We start from the raw sequence: 24088 nt of genomic DNA, 5'->3' as shown, positions 1-24088 counted from the left end.
ACCATTACATTTAAGTGCTGACCACAGAATAAACACGCAAGGAAAATTTGTAGGTCGCCTAATTATCATTACCTACTGACATTGCAATAGCATTGGATTGGAATGCAAAATATTTGTTTCGTCGGAAGGCAAATGCAGATTATGCGTGCTAGGTGGTTATTAGTCCACGGCTAAGAAAGACCTGAGTAGCCCATTCAATGGCCCAGGTTTTAACGCCCAGGTCTGAGCTGATAAACATGGCCTTCCATTGCTCGAGAGCAGGAGCTTGTATTAGATTTCGGTGGCGGCTCCTCTTTACAGTTCGACAATATGTGATTGTAAGTGGCTATTTTGCCACATAGTGTACATTCCGGGTCGTAATCGCCAGGATAGAATTTTGATAGTAAGGAGTCATTAAGTATCGCATCTGGAGTCGTCTCCAGGTGGTCTCCTGCATTTTATCTTAGGTTTTGTCTTCAAGAGGGAAGATCCTCCGTTCTAGTTTAAAATGATTAGTAATGTGATGATATGATGCTAGGCCGTCCTTTGAGAAACTCTCAGTAGCTACCGCATCTCCTGCACGCCTAACAAATACTCGAGCTTTGATGCGTGCCGCTTCGTTACCAGGATTCCCCGAGTGATCCGGGGCTCACATTAACTCATTAGTTCTAAGTTTTTTTTTTTTGTCTCAATATGTTCGTTGCTGCCTGAGAAATTCTGCCCCTCGCAAAATGTGTATGGCGAATTTAGGGTTGCTTTGTATAGTATCAGCATTTGTGTTAATGATGACAAGGCGATAGCTGCCTCTTCTGCCTTAGGATCTCGTTTTAGTAGGGTCTTCTGAATTTCACTGCTTCTCATCTCCCGCCATTTCATGAGGTTTGCTGCATGCTTGTCTGACGCTCCCGCGTGCACGGATGGAAGATTATGAAGATCGCGTTTTCAAACTACAGCGTGAGAGATTGGCAGTTTAACTTACGTGAACGTGGGTACATGACGAAGGCGACGACATTGCACGCACAGCTCAAGAGCCTCGCATTTCGTACAGGCAGGATGTTTAAGATTTCTCCCAGCTGACTGGTTGTCTAAGGGAAGTGTATGAATCGACCGGCTTTAAACCGAAGTGGCACTCCGTCTTGGTGATGTGCACAGTCTTATGTCCAGTCTAGTGCTCTGTCTTTTTGCTATGTGTTTCGTGGTGTTTCCTAAAGGCTTTATAAAGAATTTAGGTAATATAAATAGAATATATTTTCAATGTAATAAATACCATGCTTTAAAAACCTGACGATGGCGTAGTGATCTGAAGCAGCAGCCAGCGGAACTGATCCGTTCTCGCTGCCGCAGGTTCAGGCCCCGCACCACCAGCTACGAAGTTTTTTCATTTCTTTAGTGTCTTCCCCCAGCGCCATTCCGGCTTTCCACTGCAGTGAGGCTTTTAAGGTGTCGCTTAAATTAAAACATTTATTTAGGCCACTTGAAAATCAAACGGTTCGCTGAAAAGCAGCATTTGGGCTCAATAGCGATAATCACTAACTCCCCGAGTCTGTAGTGAACGATTCCTATGGTTGCCATTTGAGCCCTATTGCTGCCACTCCACCGAAGAGCGACTACATGTTTTTCCTAAGCCTGCTTCTGGCATGTGGGCCACCTTGGTCACGTAACAATGTGACGTTATCACAAGCTGCCCACCAGATTGCGAGAAAACTGTCCATGCAGTTCAATTAATGAAAACTAAACATTTTGGCAGATTTGCCTGTCTGGTTGGTTTGAAGACTTATAATAAACTCTGCACATCTCAAACCAAAAACTTTAACTTGAAACCAAATGTTTCAAAGCCGGCTTGGCTCCTCCATCAGGGGCGACTGGAGGCAGTAGCTAGCATCAATAAGTATGCACGGAGGGGAGGAGGAGGTCTAAACAACGAAAGCTGTGATGTGAAAGGCGTGGGGGAGGGGGAGGAGAGGGGTGTTAAGGTTGTGAGTCATGTTGCCGCAATGTGGGGAGGCGGTCAATGGCGACTTTTCTTCTTTGAGTTGCAAAGTCCCTGGGCATATACTGGGACAGGCTTCGTTTTGTATGGTTGATGTTGTTCGGGGTAGTTTGGATGTGCCAGGATTCGAGTAGGAGCCTTTTCTGGTAATCATTAGTTGCGAGGGATTTGTTAGGGACAACAACCCGGGTTTCACAAGCCCCACTGATGGCAGCACCTGCCATCGCAGGGCAGTGGCGCGTAGCTTAATTGCTGTACCACTGTGCCGGGAGCAGAATCGGGACTCTCAGGGATCTGTGAATGTAGAGAATGACCAATTCTACCACAATAAGAGTTCAAAATTAATCATGCAATATCACGCAAACTTACATCACACGATATATCAACCAAAGTAAGCCAGTTCAGGTCAAGCAAAAGCATGCAATGTCAAGATAAGCCGTACAAAAACACAGTAATAGGGCTAGTGCACGATAATTCGTGGCTAACCCCAACCTAAACCGCCCGTCATTTTCTTGCACGTCTATGCATTACCCGAACGCTCAGTGTCAATTGCTTACCATGCATGCAAGAGATTTGATTCACAAAATCAGGCGCGCAATTACATGATCACACGTCTCACCAGGGATGGAAATAAATGAAGAGATGGTACTGTTATTTCGAGAGCAGTGCAAATTTCAATTTTTCTTTTTTAGCACCTCGCACAATGCAAGGCGGAGCGGGCTATGGTTCAGACCAAGGTGGTTGAGCTTTATTTCTATGGTAAGACTACAGTGGTTGGCTTTGCCCACCAGACTTCGCAGCACTGTTGCGAAAATAGAAGATACGGCTGCACTGAACTACTCACAGTGTGAATGAAAAAATTCCACACCAACGCTGCCAACAGGCTTTGATTTGACAGTGAAATTTCATACTAGCATTTTTTGCACTGCAGCCAGTTCTGCACTGTAGCTCTGATACCTCACCGAGCTGAAATCGGACTTCATACCGGAAAACAATGCTTAGTGCTTGGGAATTCAACAGCCTTAATAGGTATAATTTCTCCATGTTTTACTCTACACTCTGATCATCTGACAGACTCGGGGCTGATAATGAAAATGGTGACTGTGCTGCCACGGTTCCCGTTGGACTGGCAGCCACCCGCATGGCCCTTGTAAGCGCACTATATAGAGTATTTCACCTAAAACCTTACACAAATTTTAGAAATAGGTTTTTTGAGTTTGAAGAGCGCATTTTTAGGCATATAGCAGTGCCAGCGGAGTAGTCCATCACAGCGACGGAGAACGCGTGTGGCTCCTCGCCTTTTGTGTTCGCCTTGTGTACGTCCAGACTGCAGAAACGTCTCCCCCGGGAATCTTCGGCCTAAGAATTAGCGCTTTAAAATGGGAATTCATAACGAGTTACACAGACAAAAAACGTTAGCCTGGAGTACGGTTAAGGCCACCACCCTAGCCAACAGACAGTGCATCTTGCCCTCCCTCATCATGTCTTCCCTCCCTCACCCTCGTCCTCACGAATTTTTAGGCGCCGATCCTCCCTCACCCTACCAAGTGAAATCCTCATGAAGTGAGCGTGAGGATGCCCACCTCTGCTTGTGGCTAAACTACGCACAGCACTGTTTGCAATGAACATTATTTATAAAAGGATGCATTCTAGCTAGCTGGCTGCATGATATGCACCTTAAATTTTCACAAAGCTTCGATTCAGTCCAAACCAGTGGTGCTGTTCACTGCAAAGAGGCTTCACAACTCCACATTGCCTTGTGTTTTACAGCATTCAATGCGCATTATAACACCATGCCCTGTGAAGAGCGCTAGTTCTAGCCTGCCTGCTTGAATTATCTGCTTTGAGGAAAGTGCATCTTTATCCCATAGAACGTCAATGTTGCTAAAGTGGGTAAATCAGCCCAGAAGGGCCACCTGAAAAGCTGTGCACTTCAAGCACATCACCTGATCATACGCATGTTGTAGCAGCAGCACGCTAGGAAGTTTCATGCACACTGCAAAATAACTGTCGGGAATGCCTGCACTAAGAATGAGTATGGTCCAAGACGTTCTCAGCGTAATAGAAAAATGACTTCAATGTTAACCAAATTCATTTGGAGCATGCGACAAGCGATAGTGGCCTCCTCGGTATACCAATATCTGTGGAGTTGAAGGCTTCAGTGCATCTTGCAAGTCAAGGAGTATGGTCTATTCTTGAGAAAAAAAAAAAAGAAGCAGCAAGCCAACAGGAAAACTAAAGCTACTGCTGCTGGAGTTCGATAACTTGTGTGAAAAGAAAAAACTGCAGAAAATGCGTCTTTGCAGGAGTCTACAGATAGTGTCCACAACGATACAGAGGTTAAAAATGATAACCGTCCTTGTCTGAATTGTACAACGGGGGTGAAAAAGGTAGAGGTGGCGCCCATAAGGAGGAAATCGGAGGAAAGCTCTTAGATTGTGAGTCCGTGTGGTCAGATAAACACTTTTTTTTTAATGCTCCTTGGATATTACTTCCTTGTGTCCTTGAAATCCGGTAATTCTCCTTGAATTTAGTTTGCACATTCTAAACGAACCCTGGTAACGTTAGTGCTTGACACAGGCTGATGCAATGTTCCTGCAGTCATATAAAATTCTTGGGAGCTCCAGCAAGTTGAAGTATCATTCAGAACAGTGAAAGACCAGAAACTGCACACACAAATTTGTCGGAAATGGATAGGAAGAGCAAGATCTGCAGACAAGAAAAAAGTCGAGGTTCGGCAGCCGAATTAAAATCCAATTTATTACAGTTTTCGAACTGCACACTCTCACTGCTGTCATAATAGAGAAGAACTTGGGGCACCGTATGTTTTCAAAACACACATAAGGTGTTACACTGCACAGTATCGGTGACTTCAGTGCTGCAATTGCTCTCAACGTACCAGCAAGAGCAACTTTTACAATTAACATATCATCAACAAGACCAAGTGCAGGTAAATTGAAGCTGTCAGTGCCATGACAATACAGGACAACCACCACAAGGTACAAGACTGTTTCAGAGGGCAGCAACTTTGTTCTCTGCGTAGAATGTCGCCACAGGTGCAGCATGCAAGTTTCCGGTCATTCAGCCGAAGCTTGCCTGGAATCATATCCCTTGGCAGAGGTCAATTACCCCTGCACCTGGCCACCCAGCACTGCATGCAATAAACAACTGCACACAGAAAATGCATCTTGCACTTTTAACAGCTGTCGAACGCAGTTACACTACTCAACTTTCATCCCAAACTCCCCGCATGAACATACCGCAAAGCCAAACATGTAACAGCAGTCCAAAGTGGAATTTGTGCAGTCAGGGAAAATTCAAACAATGTTGCAATACGAGCACATTGCAACTAATTTTACTAGCAGTTTGGGAAAACTGAGAACACTCACACAAACACACACCGTGCACAAACTACATTAACCACAGCACTGAAATAGGCATGGATAACTGTCTGCAGCCATTCACTGGAATGATGGCAAAACCCTTATGGGTAGAAAGACAAATGTTTATAATACACTTTGTCTTTGGAATGTACACACAAGCAAGAGAATCTATAATCACGGTTATGCTTTTAGAAATATATGTAATTCCATTCGCTCAAGGGCAGAGAACGAAAACTTCTAGTTCTACTTCCCGGTTTTTTAAATGATGATTCTGGCTCAAAAGCACCTCAATATATTAGCATGCTGCTAATTTTGGGAAAAAAAAAATCGACCTGAGCAAAAAGATTCAAACTGCTGTCTTATGCACCCAGAAACACAGCTAGTCAACCTATTACACAGAATTGATGCAAACCACCTCTAAAAATTGTACTCTTACTCGTTTCCATAAAATTTATTCCTTTTGCCACTGGGTGGCATTGCTCAATGAAACACTGAGGTGCTGTGCCTTTGAGAGAACAGAATCGTGTGTACAGCATGCAGAGAACACAGTAGGTGGACTGGATTCAAACCAGTTTCAAAATCGGTTTGGTCAAATGACACAAACGGCAGCACTGCATTTTGTTGTGTTTTGGAAAGCTTTGTCGCTCTACAAATTTAAGCCTCGCATTACGAGTGCTGGCCATCCAAACAAACAAGAGCCTTGCAATGACATATCGCCAAAAGGTTGGCACAAAGAGAAAGCATCCTGCAAAGGTCACATAATGTGAAAAGCTAAATTCAACAGCAGCATTTGCTCACTGTAAGCCTTCACTCTGCACAGACTAGAGTATAATCACACGAACCTGACTGCAACCAAAACTATAATAATATTACTATACTGTAAAAGAAAAGACAACCAATAAGGCAGGAATATGAGTACATCAGCGACTGCCAGCTGCTAAGCACGCCAAGTGAGCACTGAGTAGTCTGTACGCCAAAATGAAGGCAATGATTATCAGAGATACAGATCTGCTCACTCTTGATTCTCAGTGAGGATATACAGAACACTCGTTGCAAAGCAAACATGTACAGCTTATTCCTGCAGAAGGCCCAGTGAGCATTTACGTTTATAGCAGCTAGGCTGCGACCACTGCATGCCGACCACCAATACAATTTTAAAAACAAACCCAATAAAACCACATTTTTCCAGCTCAAAAATGATGCTCAAAATAATATATTCTTGAGAGCACATGGGCACTATCCATAAACCAGGAAGGAATAAGATGAATGTAAATGAGGAAAAGTTTGAGAAACTTTTATTAAGTACTCTTTCCATATGCGACTTGGCCCCTGTTCGGTACCATTTGATTGTGTTGCAGTATACTTGCTGAAAGCTGCTCTTTCATCATTTCGCATGGCAGAAGTCTTGGGCTGCTCATGGCTCTTCTACACCTCAAGGAACTGTCACTGTACTGTGCATGCAATGCTGTTTGCAATTCGCCACTGCTCTGGTCAGGCAAAAAAAAATATGCACGTACAAACCAGGTCTGTCATGCTACTGGCCTTTTTTTTCTTCTCTTGCTTGCACTGACCTTTTACAGATTGCAACACAGTGACACAAACTAATACAACAATTTCACTGAAAGTTTCAATATGCCACCACTGCCAAGGAGATTTAATTAAATTATTGACTCACTGAATTTCTACGTTTTGAAAATTCACAGCAGCAGGATGTGACCCCTGCACACTGAAAGTCAGTACCACTTGGTTGAACAGCATTTTGAGACGCAGAATAATGTGACTGCCCAGCAGAGTTCCATAATGCTGCCTGATCTAGTCTGAAATGTGCTCAAACTATACAAGACTAAATGTATCTTTTATTTTCCACACGTATCGTGGACGAATAGGCTTCAAGACTGAATTGAAGCTAAATTTTGGGTTCTCTCAGCAAATGGCAGCACAGGCTACAGAACATTTGCCTGACTTGCATACTATTCGAGATTCTGATGACAGACATTGGAATGAGAATGAATGCCTCCAACTTGTCAACTTTTTGTTCACTGAAATTTCAATGCTCTAAGTGAGTGATACTTCTCTGTTTGGTAACAGCGGTGGCTCAGCGGTTGGGGGCGCCCGGCTTTTGAGCCATAGTTCCCGAGTTCGAACCGCGGTGGCCGCATTCAATGGAGGCAAAGAAACAGTATTCGGGATTAAATCTGTCAAAACTATTGAACAACTGAATTGGTCAAGATGCCCCCATAGTTAAGGCTAGTAACAAGACCTCGTCAATGTTGAAAAATTGAAGAAAAATTGAATTCTGTATGCAGACACCAGAGTGAGCCAAGCAAATCTGTAAAGTCACAATAACCCACTCATCTATAACAGAACAGGGAGATATTCACATATTGCACAGAACTAAATTACGTTTATCACACGGCTCAAAACATTTGTTCTCTATAAAGGCAGAAAAGAAAATTAGGCCCTTTGCCTTAGGCACTATAAAAAGTACCTAAACGGAACAACACACTATTCACATTTCAAGAATGAAGTGATTTCGGCAATACAACACAAATCTCTTCCTCAGCTCCTTTTTACCGAGCCTATCAAAACAGTGCCACCATCTTGTACCTACAAATGCCATTCAAGACCTTAGCTTTATGAATGAAATAGCTAGCATTTTATAGTTTCCATTGATACTTCTTAAAATGAAAACATTTTAGAACATAATCATGAAATCTAAAGTATTATAAGGATCAAAATTTTCTGTACATATCTATACAACAAAATTTGTGCATTCGTAAGCAATCTTGTATTTACTGTATTATTTACTGGTCAAATATTGTTTCCTACTGACGCCCAAGAGGGCTGAAGTTGACACTGTCTTAATGACAGCTAAAACTTAATACTCAGCGGCAATTAATGCGCATTTACATTGTTATTATTCGTTTTGCTCCGTCACTGTACTCCCCTCTGTAAAGCATTCTCATTCTGAGGATATTGCGAACAAATAAATAAGATAATAAAAAACGCTTTTAGTGGCTTATTTTACGATGTATACTGGGCTCACAGAGATCCAACAGCAAGAGAGTACTAGCATGGGCTCCCTGAACTCCCAAACTTCCACAGCTACAAAATGAAGTTTGAGACAGAGCCCAGAACCCAAAACAATTCAAAATTATAAGTTTTGCCACCTACCACATGCACTTATTTTAACACAAAAGGGTCAACTCGAGAAAGATTACTAGAGAAGTCAGTGCGGCTAAATCAGGTCCCTAAACAAACCAAGAATTTACAGGTGTACAGACTACTATAGCATGGAGCTGCAATAACAGGTATGCTCAAGTCTGCAACTAAATGTCCCAGTAATAAAGCTTGGATCAAGAACTGAAACCACACATACACCCAATAATGTTTCCTTTTCTAGGTTTAATTACCCGTTAAGGCTCTTTGGCATCAGTGCAGTAATGAATACCATCACACTGCAGCCAATGTTCTACCCCATTCCGGTTAGTGCCAACACCTACAAATACTTCCTCCTACCTGAAGTTTTTTTCTCGAGTTTCTTCTCATTGTGGCAGCAGGCTTTTCAAAAACTACATCATGTGGTGTTGGAGTCAAGAAAAAAATATGTTAACTGTCTTCCCAAACAGTTTGTAAGGAGCTGCTTAGCTCTTTGCTTAAACACACCCAGTTGCATCAGTGGTGCTGATCAAAAGTACCGAGAAAGTTGTGCCTCATTCCACGCCAGCACAGATTTGAATGAATCAAAAGATCAGAATCATGCTACAAGTTGGCACTTGTCAAGAACGTTCAGTGGTTCAAAACTTGTAACATACACCAATTGGACAGCACAACCTCGTTGCAGTACACAAACGCTGTGCACTATGTCATCTCGAGCATCAAAGTCTTAGCCAAGCACGTAGCTGCCAGTGCCAGTAATGGCACTACCTTTCAGGTTTGTTCTCACTGTTGAGACCCTTTAAACCAGCCATTCTTGACTACCAGCTTAAGTAGTGCTGGAGTAAGGAAAAGGGTGGGAAGAGAGGTAAAAAGTGACAGTCACGGAGGTCAAAGGGTCAAGAAAAGGTCAGCCACATTGCACAAATGGTAGCCATCGGGCCAGGCAAAAAAGTAGCTTAGTCCAGAGTGCTCGCATCCTTGTCCATCTCGGGAGTAAGTGCATTAGTCAGGAGTCGATCCCTTCCCCAGTAATAAATAGGAGGCCCATATGAAAAGCAGTCGTGCTGTTCCAGGATACGGTCCCCTTCCACATAGTACATCATGTAGAAGTTGCACATTTCGTCATTTCCTGTGGAACTGCATGAAACGGAAAGTCATTTAGATGTCAACTTGCACCCACTTTTTGCCTTTGCTTATTTTTCAAATGATGGGGAGGATAGTTCAGAGAGGATCAAACATGAAAGGAATGACAAATATCAAAAACAACTCAAAACAAGATATTTTTTTAGTATAATAATCACATATACCCCCTGCAATTTACTGAAATTAAAGCATGAAAGAGCTAAATGCAGAGTTAGCTGTAGTACTTATTTTTCACTTTTCAATGAAATGGTGTAAATTACAGCTAATGACAAAGAACCATCATTTAATGTACATTACTGCTGAACAGCACTGCTCTGCATTGAAGGCTGTACAGCAACATTCATGTAAAATTTGCAAGTTTAGGTACTGCACAGGAAACTTTGATAACTGCATTCAAAGCCAGAGCAGCATATACATAATGCCTCATCTCTGCTCTCGCCCCATGCAATGTGCTTTTCGTGAAAGAAGAGGCAGGAGCTCAACACAAGTGATCACATATGAGTGTGAGAAATCTGAATCTGGCTTCAGTCTGATTTATGGAAAACTTCTGGAATGCCATGTTTTGACTGCAACCTTTCCAAAATGCTCAGGCCTGAATAAGGTCAAACCTCTTTTCCTTTAGTAAATAAAAACAACTGTGACTCTAATCCCGTGATGAACGGAACTAAATTTGTGCCAGCCCTACAACTTTCACGTCTGAAACAGAAAGTGGCTTCTCACCACACAAACCGCACTGGGCCACTTACCCGACATAGGTGTCCCTGTCTCTAAAGTTGTACATTGTACAACGAGCAGCCTGCACAACAAATGAAAAGCACATAAAAATAAGATCTCCGATACAGTGGCACTTCAGCACTCTTAATGATAAGGTCAAGCATAAATAATGCAGTGACAGTACTTTGCTGAGGTCACCTTCAAGAGTACACTGTCACAGGCACTGTAAGTTAAGTTGAACACCATGCCTATAGTGGAAGCTTTATTTGCAGCATAGGCTTGCCCCTCCTCAAAATTCTACAAGATACTACTTGAATGTAAAATATATAAAAACTATATATAAAACATATAAAAACTTTTCTATTTAATACTCAAATTCTTTACCACTACCAAAACCTGCCTTTTCCTCCTAATAACTAAGCAGTAAGCTAACCTTATAACAAGGTCAGCTTACACTACACAAAACAATGTGTATGACTGAATACTTTTAACACTGCTTTTCATGCGTCCTTGGAAGCATTGATGAATAAAAACTTACCAGAATGTCACCCTTGTGTACAGTGATGTTTTTATTGGCTTTGTAGAACATCTGAGGTTGCAATGGGTCATGCTTGCCAATGTTGATCCATTTGCCATTTCTCACAATGTAGCCAGTCACAGCTTTGCCTGTGAGTGACAATCATCAAGCATATAATTGGTGCCAGAAAGCTGCCACAGTTATAGCAGACATGCAGTGTGCTACATCCAGAAGTTCCCCTCTTAAGTGAATATTCACAAAGAAGTGCAAGTGCCAATGTTCGTCATACATCAGGCTGCAGCATGAAGGGCAACTCCGGGCCTTTTTGAACATCTTGAACTGATGATCACACTGCATCTTTTCGAGTCCCTTCTCTTTGTTGTGAAAGATATATTTTTTTAGATACCAAGTAAAACTTCAAAGCAAGGCAAGCAGCAAAGTGAAACTGTAACTTGGCTGTGGGACCAGAGGAAAGCATTATTGGAAAAACTCTCATACGAGAACTGAATGGCTGCAACAGTGACTGCAAACCACTACTCCTTTCATTAAATGCCTCAAATGACGAAATACAGAGCTAAAAATTTTGGTTCAACAAACTGGGAGCAGGTAACAATGAGTGGTTTATGTTTTTGATGTCACTAATACAATGTTGATTGCAGAAATTGCATGAATTGAAGTCGCAAAAATAGCAAATTTAAAGAATTGATCTGTGCAGGAGTAAAGCTCCACAGAAGCAGTCAAATTTGAATGAAATGACCAGGACAGGAAGGTCAGCCCACAATAAATGTTTAATTAAAATGCAGAAACAAAAACTGGCAGAATTGCTCTTTAAGAGCACTGCGTTGTTGGCAAACTAGTTTCAGCGACAGAGTACAGCACAACGAGATATGAGGATACAGAAGGCATAGAGAAACACAGGAATAGTTCCAACTTTCAACAACAACAAGGAGCTAACCAGTCCTAACCAAAGTGTCACTCCTGACAGCAGAGATCCTGTGGAACATGCAAGCAAACTCAGGCTCCTGCAATGTACTGTCATGGACAAAAATTCGCGGGATGCGGTTTTGTGGGAAAAAATCAATTTTTGTGTGGTCAGGCAAAGCAGATAAAATAAATCTACAGAATAATCAGGAGACATGCATGCTCCATCCACTAGAACAAATAAAGCTGGATGGCTAGCAAGACAATCCGAAAATGAAGTCTTTTTCCGTCAACCCGCATCCTGCAAACTTTTGTCCCAGACTGTACTTCAGAAGTGCCACAAGTGTGAGTGTTTCTCAGAGTTGCTCCGGGCATGATGCTGCCCATGAGGTTTCGCCAATTTGCAGGCAAGACTGTTCCCTGTTTTGGGCCTTTTATCTCCATTTATGTTTGCTGCAGAGACAAAAAGGTTCCAAACTTTTTCCAATAAAAATGCATTAGGCTTTCTAGACTGAAATTTAGCTCTATTACACCAGTACAGTTTCAATGTACAAATAGCACAATGTGCCACACACATTACCTGCTCAAAAACAAGCGCATGAACACAGAATGCATAGGTGTTCATTGTCGAGATAACTGCAAGAGAGAGTGTTCACCCACCAAGCTGATGCGTGTGGGTCCTGAAGGCAAATGGATAGAGAGTTATGTCCTCGTTGATCCGACATGCAGTTTCAAAGTGCTCTGCACAGGGAGACAACAAAGAAAAATGGAAAATCTGTGCGCAATAAAAATTTAGTCAATAGTAAAAACAACTGCACCCTTACCCATCTGATGCGAACGGATCATGCCACCTGTTCCAAGAAGGTAAATTGCAGCTCGTCGTGTTACACTGTAAGCAGTGAATGTGACAACAGCAAAAGTCAGAACAGGTCAATGCAATGAAGTTTAAAAATAAACTTTTTCATCCACACCAGATACAGCAAAAAATTCCACATGCATCATCTGTACTATGGCTAGAAATTTATGCCACACTGTTATAAGTTTTATCACATTCAATGAATTTGTCTTGAAAACCATTTGACGTCAGAAATGCAAAAAGTTTCTCATTTTCAACTTTGGTAGACCTGCATTTCCTCGCTAAGATAGGACTACAAAGTAGACACCACAAACACTAATCCTCGCAAGTTTTGTAAAAGTTTAGAATAACCAAGCTCACCATAACAACATAATTTATTTCACTTTATTTTTAACAAAACAAAGATTAACTGTTTTTGAAGGATGCATAACCAGATGCAGCTTAACTCTTTCCTTACTGCACCCATTGATCATCAATAGCTTGTTAACGTCAAAATCAAACACTTCTACGGCGTTCTTGTACATGCTTTGCGATTTGCGTTGAAGTCAGAAAAATAGTTTAATTTTATTTTTAGATTCTGTTTTTTCCATGTGACAGTGAGTTTTGAACTGCTAGTGAAAACAGCAGAGCATAGAATTAGAGAACGGCTGCCTCCGCCTGTGTGGCACATGTCCTGAAACATTGAAAATCTCATGATTCAGCAGCATCCACAGTTCATTTTGTTGACGATCTAGGTAACAGTAAGCTTGAGGATCCTGCCTCCTCATGCGACTTAAGTCCAGAGGGCGAAGAACTTTGGTGGCAGTGCCTCCATTAGTTCTTTATTCGGCCCCATCTTGCTCAATTCAGTGGCTGGCCATTTTGAAAAGAATACTGACATTACCGAAGGTTCGCCGGACTGTTTCGCCAAAAGGTGTGCTCAACTGCAGGGCCTAAAGTGATTGTTTCATAGCCAGAAAACTGTATGAGCTAGAACTTTGACTTGTCCAGAATTATTTACTATTAGACGGACAGACAATTTGTATATTCCAAAGATTCTTTAAAACTTTTTCTTTTGGATACAGTCATAACTTTGCAAGTTTGGTCAAATTTTATTAAAAAAACCTTATCTTCGGAAACAAAATTTGATACAAAGACATTAAACACTTTACCAAAGCTGATATTATTAAATGTGAGTGTATTGGTTTCATTTTTATTAATATTTCAAAAATTATTTCATATTTTAAGCCTCATAGATCTAGGACTAAAATATTTAACAAAAATCTACAAAATGTGGCAATTTTTTCCACGGTAGAGAAAGAGTTAAAGAGGTACAGACATGATGCTTCGAAGACCAACAAACAATGTAATTTGTTGCCCCAGCATAGGATGCCACCTAATAAGTTTCAGTTGCAGGCAATGAGTGGAATCGAATTTAATGTGATTGTTTAACGTGATATTCAACGCTAGCCAGAGAGCAGCAAAGATATTTCCATCCACATGGAAAGCTCACATTGAGCAGTATGTATATTTCAGCAGAACAAAAACAGCGACAGCTATGTGTCTGTCCATCAAAAAACTGTGATTAAGAAACTGACAGGCTGCTTGCTGGCACACGGTAGAGGTGAGAGCAAACGAACCTCTCCTTGCATCAGAGATTTCCAAGCCGACATGATTATTAATACCGTTGGGGGGGTTGAATGTAACATCGTGCAGGGGTAAAATATGCATGGTAATTATTTAGTTACACTGCACTCTGGCTTTTTTAGCTTATCTTCATGACTATTGTTTTTGTAGAGACCTTGCAACAGAGTAGCACTGACACACAAAAACTCTAGTCTATATACCTCTAACGTTTTCAGTACTACACCACATTAAAAAGCCTATAATATGCAACTACTCACAATGGTGTGTTTCCAGGCAACACAGAGAGAATGATGCCGGAACTATCATTCTTATTGTCAGCTGAAATAAAACCAGTAGAAATTGCAGGTTACACAAAAAACAGAGTAAACACAAGCATACAAAATTTGGTGTGAAACTGGCCTATAAATATGCTGTGGTGTGATGCCTTAAATACGGTACAAGAAATTAATGCTGCACAAATTGGCACAAAGGCTTTCTGAGAAAAACAGCATGAAAAGAGAGAAAAAAAAAGAGAAGGTGAGGGATGACTGCTGAACTTACGGTCTTAAATAATGTCAATAACTTAATTTCTGCGAGCATATAATATTCGAATTGTTCATGGATTGCATACAGGTAGTGAAAAATTGGTTCACCGAACAACTGAGGCAAAATGTCAACTGATAATTACAAAAAACAAATAAGATCACTTTATTTCGAGCTCTTGGCCTCTTAGCCAAAACCTCCAGAACCCAGCAATAAGGACATAACCAGTGATTGCTTTTAATGTTTTTTTGTGGGTCAAATTCTTATGCGGCATGAACAAGGTGATTTCACGAAGAAAATGTTTAGGTCCTATAGCTGAGGTAGAGAAATTCCGGAGGATGCGATGTTCAAAGTGCTTCTCAAAGTATCCTCTTTCAGAAACAGCAGTGATTAGTAGTTTTATGCCACCACCTATGCTACGAGAATGGGACATGATATAGTGCTGAGCAAAATTCCCATTTTTGCAGCATCTGAAAGCTTCAAAATCTACTAGGAAGAAAAGGCACTAAGTGAACTGCAACCTCTGCTAGCGAAATTTAGTGGTCACAAAAGATTCATGACAATAGCGGTCAAGAAAACTGCGACTTTAGCTGAATTTTTGAAATACTAAGCTCACAAAAAATAAGTGATTTATAATATACACACAAGCTTCAAAAAAAAAAAAAAACTATGTGCCACATATCCTATGTGAAAGGTACAGGGTGATCCACTCTTAGAGTGAATACGTGAATGTGTGGCCGAGCTCTTTGAAGCATCCATGCGTTCGACACTGCCACGCATTGAAGCAAAGTACCGCATGCGCAGAAAGATCAGGAGGTGGTGGTCCCCATTGTCTGCCATTTCGTTCTGATGCACTGCCGAGACGGACGAAATGGAACTGCAAAGAGCGCGGCCACGCATTTGTGCATTCACTCTAAGAGTGGATCACCCTGTACATGACAGCTGTCCATCAAGCGAATGCTGTATCCGCATAAAACAAAGAACTGTCAAGAAGTATTACCTCCTATTTTTGTGCAGTTTCACATGCGGAGGAGGGACACCTGAATATCTGCGTACCACAGCCTTAATAGCTTGCCGCTAAGAAACAAGCGTCATAGATGCACACCCTTTGTGAAGAATATATACAGGCCACTAGGCTTGCTACTGGGCTCCCTAGTTGGGCCCTTGGAACTCCTATGGTCCTGAGGAGTGAGGTTGATAATTCTCCACACCTACAAGGGATTTGGAGTGCAGGCGATGCAGAATGAACCACACTGCACTATCTACAAATAAACCTCATGGGGTGCGTAATTTTGACAAAGGCTATAAAACTTAACTATGTGGTCAGGCCACACAATCACTCACTATTACGGTGAGACCAAGCCTTGTGAACATCAGATTAATGGGGTATGCACTCTCATCAAGTATGCCCAAGTACACTTTATGTACAGCATGTCTGCATGTGCCTTCCGGCTTGAGAGCACACAGGTGACTATGCTGAGTACTTGTGTACATGATGGCAGAATAGCTTACAATCTCAAGTGGCTGATGCACAAGATTATGGAGGCCAGGCATACTGTACGCAAAGGTGGCTTAGTATCACTGTGTTATCAGCAAGCCTATCCCAGAAAGAAATAACATCCTTAGATAAGTTGCTAAGGGGATGTACAAGCCCTTAATACAAGCTTTCCAAGCTTTACATTCATTACGCTTGTTTAGTAGTTTTGTTTGAAGGAAGTGCAGTGCATGTTTTTCAAATGCTATAACAAATTGTCACTATTCATTCAATGCTTCCCCCACATCCCTCCTTTTGTGCCCATTTTTTGCGTGCTGTTTCACTCAATATTGAGCAGCGTAAAGATCTGGACACGTCGGTACGACATGCTCTGTTCCCTTTTGTGACTCAATGTTCTGTGAGTTCACTTGTGCTTGTTATCTTCCTTGTCATGTTGGCTCTGACAAATGCCCATTTTCTTTTAGATTATTTACTTGTTTGTTTACAGTTAGGGGTACGCCACGTGCTGCCGTCCACTTGTGAGTTGCTCAGATGTTTTTAATGCTGATGCGCATTGTCCGATTTTTGCGTTGTATCTGGCATCCATGTGCAGAGATTGTTTGCTTTTGCAGTTTTCAAGGGGCATGTTACCATGTATAAATTCGGTGTATCGACAGTCACGCATTAAAGTTGGAAGCTGCCGCTTGTGTGTGTGTTTTCTTTCATTTGTCCACGTCTTTCCTTGCTGTGCCATCCCTCCAATATCACTCAACACGCCTTGAACAGCCATATTTTTCATTCCTAACGAGATTGATGGTGGTTATGCCACCACTCTACAGGTTCAAAATATACCACTGGAGCAACCAACATTATAAGCAAGGGCCGTGCTTTTCCTTTTATTATTATGCGTATTTTTGCACTAACCACTGTAATAAAGGTACCAGAAAGTAATGTGGAAATGGTATGGGAATAGAACAAGAACAAAAGCGTCTATGAATATACTACCGCAATTAAAAGACGAAAAAGTCACAATAAACACCGTGTACGATTTTTCGTGGTCAAAACCTCAAGTAAAGGTGGAGGCAATTCGTCAGAGGGCTCTCTACCTGTCTAATAATGCCACCAGCACGTTAGTAAGCGGTGCTGCGATGGAGAACTAAGGACAACGCCCAATAAACAAAAATCCCCATGAGTCAGTCCAATTAGTGTAATCATACTGCTCTCAGATGTGCTGTAGATAAACAAACACCACTTCTGCCAGGGCCCACTAATGGTGTCAAAAGGATCAGGTACAAAGTATAGGGATGTCCCCGAAGTTTTGGCCAGCCAGTAGTAATTTCATACAAGAATGCAAAATGGATTCACACACAGTGGTTTGTGATGATCAGCAGCCAATACAAACTGAGCTACAACAAATTACTGCCCGAAATTTCAAGCTGCAGTGCTAGACGAGAGCAGTTGCTGGTGCATCCATCCACTGGATAAAAATATGGTTATAAGTAAATATGTCTGGAAAGATATTTCACACAAGACCTCAGCAGCAGTTCCTTCGAAACAGGAACACCTTTGCATTTCCTAAGTACAGTAAATCTCTTCGACTATTTCCATAGTGTTTGCTCACCCAGAAAAGCGGTAGTGTCAGCATAGTGGACTTGAAGCACCAAATATCGTATGCCGCTATTGCCGCCAATCTTGAAGCCAACACCTGCAACCAAAAAAAAAAAAGAATGGAATTCAAGTGTAACATTATGGTGAGCTGAAATCAAACACCTTTATCTAGACATGTGCAAAAGTACACAACGTGCCCGTGGGATGAGGGGAAAAGGAAGAGGCAAAAGCATAGCTCTTCAAAAAACCCTCATGGCATCTTATAATCCACTGATATGGCAGATATGGCAAAAGGATAGAGGTAAGGAATTAAGGTATAGCATGATCAAGCAACAATACACTATCATTTGTGCAGCATGTTTAAAATAAACATGCTAATGAACAAAAACACAGCACAGTAATTATGAATAAATCTTAAAAACACATTTTGCTCAACCCAGCAGCTAAATGTCTCAATTTTAGTTTTTCCGAAAAGATCCAACACCAGGTAGACTACATAAATTTAATGAAACGAAGGCAAAGAGGTCGGCCAGAAAGATTGAGATCTGACCTGCTACTCTGCACTGGGGAAGGGGAGGAGGAGAAGAAAGGAGGTCCTGATGGGTGACGGAGTGGTGAGAACGGAGATCCCAGTATGTGCACGCACATTTGATGGCATCACAACCGCGAGTCGAGGCCCATGTCGCTCAAAAAAAGCGAAAATGCCCGCATTGCATGGGCTGCTTGCCAACTCTGCGGCCAAGCACCTAACAGTAAGTCTTCAGAGTGGCCTGCTGTCCAAATGCTTCAAGGAAGTAGCCAACGTAAGACTTTGGTGCGCATACAGCAGACAAACCGCTAACACATGGCCCCACAGTCTCGGCCATGCCATATGTGGAACAGTTCTTGACACTTAAGGGAAAGCAAAGTGTAGCACATAAAGTGAATTAGATCGTCCTTGCAAAATATTACGGCCATGTGCACCGCAATACCAAATAAAATTTACATGAATTGAAACCAAACCTGACCCACGCCTCCTCTGAACAAAGAAGATATCCTTTCTTGCAATGGTTCATGTGGGTCCTATCCACTAGGCAAGGAGCCCTGAAAATTTCACTGGACTGTCATCCTGATTGAGGGATTCTTGCTAAACCGCAATCTTAGACCATTACAACTTCTACGAGACACGTATATGCATCGCATTGTATGTATTTAATTCCGCTCATTAGCTTGTTTCTTTCTGTGAACACATGCTTGATAGCGCACTATTTTTGCAGTGAGTGCAAATATAACACCGTTGTAAATTTCCTGGACTCGCAGTGATGTGTTCCCCAGTTCTGCTGTTATGATGATCCCATTCTAGCACACTGCAATACATGATCCACTGGACAGACCCATCACACCCATGCTGAAGGTTAATGTGCATGGACATGGCATGCAGAATAAGCTTCCAGTATAACTTTGTTCCTCAACAAAAGAGGAGAGAAAAGGCAAATTGTGCTTGCGCAGGCTAGTCGTCCGACATGAGGGATAAACTGGTTTGGTGTAAGCATGGCCGAGAGAAACATGAGACAGTGATTGCAATGGTTGTAATTCCATAAACAGTGAGTGCTTCTGAAGTCTCAGTGGGAGCATATTCCTTGAATGATGCTTCACATTTGCCAGAGTCCAACAAATCTTTCAACCAATCTTTCAACCAGTGGCCCATCCACTAAACAAACAGACCAAATTGAAGTTGTCGTACATTGACTGATAACCGTAATTTAATAATAACGAGCTACATCCACTGAAAACAAGCCTCTTATAAGCTATAAAACATGAAAAAATTAAATACAGGGACCGCTGCCACACACTGTTTTCGCGACCAAACTGCAATAATGCCAAATGCAGTTTTTGTTGTAGACTGTGGAGACCCCACTGCTCAGCTGTTATGTTCACCAATCAAGCAGTTCCTAATGAACTCAATGTCACTACCAGCATCCTGAGCTTGAATCAAAATAGTGGGACAAAAATATTCAAACTTTCAACTTCAAACTTCTTAGAGAAAAATGCGTCTGTGCTGAACAAATGCAAACACACATACAAAAAGTCCAACCATCGGATTATACTAAGAACAAAAATTCGATTGAGTTTTTTTCAGTGTTCATTAAATAATACTTTTAATGAAGGCCTGCAATCTCTTTGTATTTTTTGTTATTGATTTAACGCAGAGCCTGACCACAACGCTGACTACAAATAAAAAAATGTCCCATGTCCTTGGCTCATGTTAACAAGTATGCATCAGGTTACCTCTGGGTAGTGTAAGGGGTGGGGCATCACGAGCCCATGCATATATGATCTGAGGTCCTTCGGCACAAGTACTTCCTGTCTGGTACTCCGAGTGGGAATGGGTCATCTCTCCGCAGTCCCACACTGCCCGTGGAGAATCCATTTCACGGTAGCCCGGTACCAGGCAGCCATAGATCAGTATGTGGTGAGCCACGTGCATTGACGCATTAGGCTTGAATGCCACTGTGAAACAATTGGTAAGGGGAGAGAACAAAATCTCTGTTATAATTAATCACCATGACTTCAAACCAAATCACTCTTCCACTCAGTTTGTACACATGCTTAGAGTATGTTGTTGGTTTGGCATTAACTCGACAGCAAAAATAAGGGTCTTAGCTGGTCGATATTGGCTCACTAAATCTGAGATTACCAGTGAACACATCTGAAAACCTAAGGCTCAACATAGAACAAAAGTAATATCAATGATTGATTATGACGACATTTATTAAGCATTTCGTCTCAGAATTGGCAGCTCAAATTCAGCGCTCATGTGCATAACTATATATTTATGAAATAATGGCTCCCCAAACTGCATATTTCAAGATATTAGATTAACCCATGCAAGCTATCTGGAATATTATCTAGAACAATATATGGAATATCTGGAACATTATTATCTGTTAATGTTGCAAAAGAGTGAAAAAATAAAAAATAACGTAGACGGTTGAATTTTGCATCATTTCATCAATTTCTTGAAGAAATTTTGATACCTAGACTTCTTTTTTTTTTTTGACAGACACCATATATCTATTTGATTTCATTGAATGCAGCAAATCTCACTGCAACTCATTGGTCACTTTAGTTTTTATCAAATGAAACTTTTTCTAATTTGCCTTAAAAGGGTAGAATATATAGCTGAATTCAGCTATATCATATAACTGAAGATTAGAAGAAAAAAAAAAGATACTTGCTCAGGTTTTAATAATACAATGCAAAACTCTACATGTCTGCAACTACTGCATTTTAAGGGTGGTAGTAAAACACTAAAAATAAGCTTTTGGATTGTCAGCTTGCTTTGAGTGAATTAAATCTCATCTTTCAAAAAAAAACTTAAAGAGCACCGAAAAATTTATGGCATTCCCAGGGAACTGCACAAACATAGATAATTGGGTGCAGCCTAGAAGACAATACATTCTTCCCCACATTTCAGTGCAGATAGATTTCCTTTTCTGTAATTGCAGCACTGATCGTGCAGCAGGAAAAAGCAATTATCAAAACCAACACATGCCTTGCACATTGCCAATGTTCATCTCAGCAGATGCCAGTACAAATTAAGCACTCAGAAATTTCATAAGGATCAAAACAAAAAAATGTCAATGCACAGCTGGCATATGATTATTTAATGCAATGGCAGCTGTCAGGCTGCTGTCATGGTCCTCCAGCCACCGCAAGCAGGCAGTAAGCCATGCATTAAAAAAAAAAAAACTTCTAGCTAAAATGAGCCTTCATGGCATACACTTCATGAAGGTCCATTAAGAGATGCTTTTGCATATACATCCACAGACCTTACATACAGACTATACATGGTCTCGGAGGTTTTTATTCTGAGGTCAAACCCAAAATGAGTCCCTGTAATAGCTTCTTCTGTGACTTTCCCATTTTTTTCTAAGACCTGCCTAGTTGCTATGAACTGCAAGGCAGCAAAGTGAAAAAACCACAGCTAACATGCGCATGTGAATCATTAAACATACAAAGGGTACAAAGCACAAAAGATCCTACTAGAATCGTGATATATCCCTTATCATTGTAAGTCAGTGGCAGTAAGGCAGCAGTAGTTTAAGAAAACAACTACTGTCAACTCCAAATACCTACTCATGCCAGAAATTATTCAAAATAAATATGGAGATAGAATTTTTGGCTAACACCACAACTGTATAAAATCAGCAAGCGAAGATACGTGCCAGTTCATTTGACGCACTTACCTATATACTCGTGTTGATTCGGTTTAACGTGAAATGCTGTGCACAAATACGTTTCATTCTGCAACAAACGAATGTGAAGAGAAAACAGTGTGAAGCACCTTATTTACAAACAGGGATGCACAATAATATATTGGTCTGAATTATACCATTTGTGTAGTGACAATGAAGCAAACCTGTACGCTCTTAAATCCTGGCTAAACATTGTTTTACACTATTCCTTACATCGAGCTTATGATCAGTAAACGAAGCAACAGCCGTCGTGTAGGGAGTATTCACAAAGGTCACAGCAGCTGCCACTTTGCTGTCTGTCAAGCAATGCGAAAGGCCACCGGTGTGTCTAAAGGGATTATTGCCTCCTGCTCTGGCCTGTACTACTGAAGCTATGCGCTGGACAATAATATAAAATGGCACACAAGAAGTCATGAGAATAACCCCTATTGGATGCAACATATGTAACTTCAAAGCTCTGCAAAGTGACACAAGGAACATAATCAGAGCCACACAAATGAGAGCTTGAATAGTTATCGCTTTTGGTCTGGGCAGATTATAGAGGATTTATCTATGAGACGCAGAGAAGTCTTCTTCTCATGTACATTTATTTAGTACTTGCTGGCAGGGTTTCTCCAAATCAATGCACTCGAAACAGGCTTAAAAATGCCTTTACATAAGCTTTGGAATAGTAAGAAGAAAATGGAAATACTGCAACAGCAATCCATGCAAGCAAAACATTTCGTAGGAGATGAAACCGCAAAAAGAACAAGTAAAAGAAGAGGAAAATGAGCTGGTGCCACTAAAAGTAATGCCAGCTAAGTTTTACATTTTTTATGGGGTAAAGTAAAAGCTTGTATTGATTGTATACATAAAACGTGGTAAATGTGATACATATTATTTGTCCAAACACAATATGTATTAATAAAAATGTACTTAATGACAGAACTAATATGATGCGCGCTCGCCTCAGCAAGTATTCATGAAACATGGCATCCAGTTTAAAGCTTCAAATTTTTAATGTGCAAAAAATTTGCTCGTCAAGTAACCTTTAGATATCGATCACAGTCTGAACTCGACACGTTGCTCCTGTCCTGACAAGATGGATGACGAATAGAATATGCGAGATTACGCCGGTATGTGCCACGGGAACGGTGACAGGACAGAGTTAATGCTGAAATTGATGCTGAAGTTTAATCTAGCAGGCGCAAAGTGGCGCGAAGCGAACTAGCGGCTCACATAGCAAACAAACAAAAGACAAGACATAAATAAGCGCTGTAATTTCCCGGCAACAATAATAAACAGCGCCGCATTATGTGGCCATATGGGTTTTTCCTGAAGATAAAAGCTACAAACTATCTACGAACAAACCGCAGGACTGCCTTTCTGGAAAACATTAACGGGCCCTTCGCGCCTGCATCGGCACAAAACATCACCATAGACAAACCGCACTTCGCCGTGCCGTGCGCGAGCAAGCGTGACAACTGGGGCAACTAGCAGTACGGAAACAAATTGGGAGACCTGTTACCTGCGTGGGACGAACGTGAGGCATCCTTAATTCAAGGTCCTCTAAAAACGGAAACGTCGCCGATGTTGACACACTTGTTAACAAGCACAGAACCGTGACAGATATCACAATCGGGTAAACAAAACGTTCTTTCATTTTTGTAGCCTCGTCAGACAGCTGTCGACAACACAAGACACAGCTTTCCAAGACGCTCAACAATGGAGAACGAAAGCCGAAAGTACGAGAGATGGGTGGATAAGTACGATGATGATAGCGATTGACGTAACAACTCGGACGCAAGTCGATGGCCTCTGCAACTGCACTACACTCAGGTGGATGAGCTTCGGAGCAATATTAGAGTTCAAAACGCTATTAAAGCTAATTAAAGTAGTGTATGATGCTTATCGCTGTACTCTTGATCCAATGTTTGACTTCCAAGATCTTCGTACAGTTTCGGTTTCGTTATATGTAT

At 41.4% G+C, this 24088-nt stretch overlaps 1 protein-coding gene across 1 annotated transcript in view; it reads right to left on the bottom strand.

Moving 5' to 3' along the window:
* The window catches only part of Phm (Peptidylglycine-alpha-hydroxylating monooxygenase), a 49376-nt gene extending 25495 nt beyond the window's left edge, over positions 1-23881 (bottom strand). Inside the window, exons 1-9 of the mRNA XM_077658115.1 lie at positions 23638-23881; positions 22122-22179; positions 20161-20382; positions 17906-17989; positions 14546-14606; positions 12631-12695; positions 12467-12547; positions 10907-11034; positions 10401-10450 (exon numbers count right to left, since the gene is read on the bottom strand). Coding sequence (XP_077514241.1) covers positions 10401-10450; positions 10907-11034; positions 12467-12547; positions 12631-12695; positions 14546-14606; positions 17906-17989; positions 20161-20382; positions 22122-22179; positions 23638-23772 — 884 coding nt within the window. The 5' untranslated portion in view covers positions 23773-23881. The remainder of the gene's footprint in view (positions 1-10400; positions 10451-10906; positions 11035-12466; positions 12548-12630; positions 12696-14545; positions 14607-17905; positions 17990-20160; positions 20383-22121; positions 22180-23637) is intronic.
* Positions 23882-24088: the final 207 nt, after the last annotated feature.

This window comes from Amblyomma americanum, chromosome 3 (genome assembly GCF_052857255.1).
Source record: "Amblyomma americanum isolate KBUSLIRL-KWMA chromosome 3, ASM5285725v1, whole genome shotgun sequence".
In the NCBI taxonomy this organism is placed as follows: domain Eukaryota; kingdom Metazoa; phylum Arthropoda; class Arachnida; order Ixodida; family Ixodidae; genus Amblyomma; species Amblyomma americanum.
This window is presented reverse-complemented; position numbering and strand designations above follow the sequence as displayed.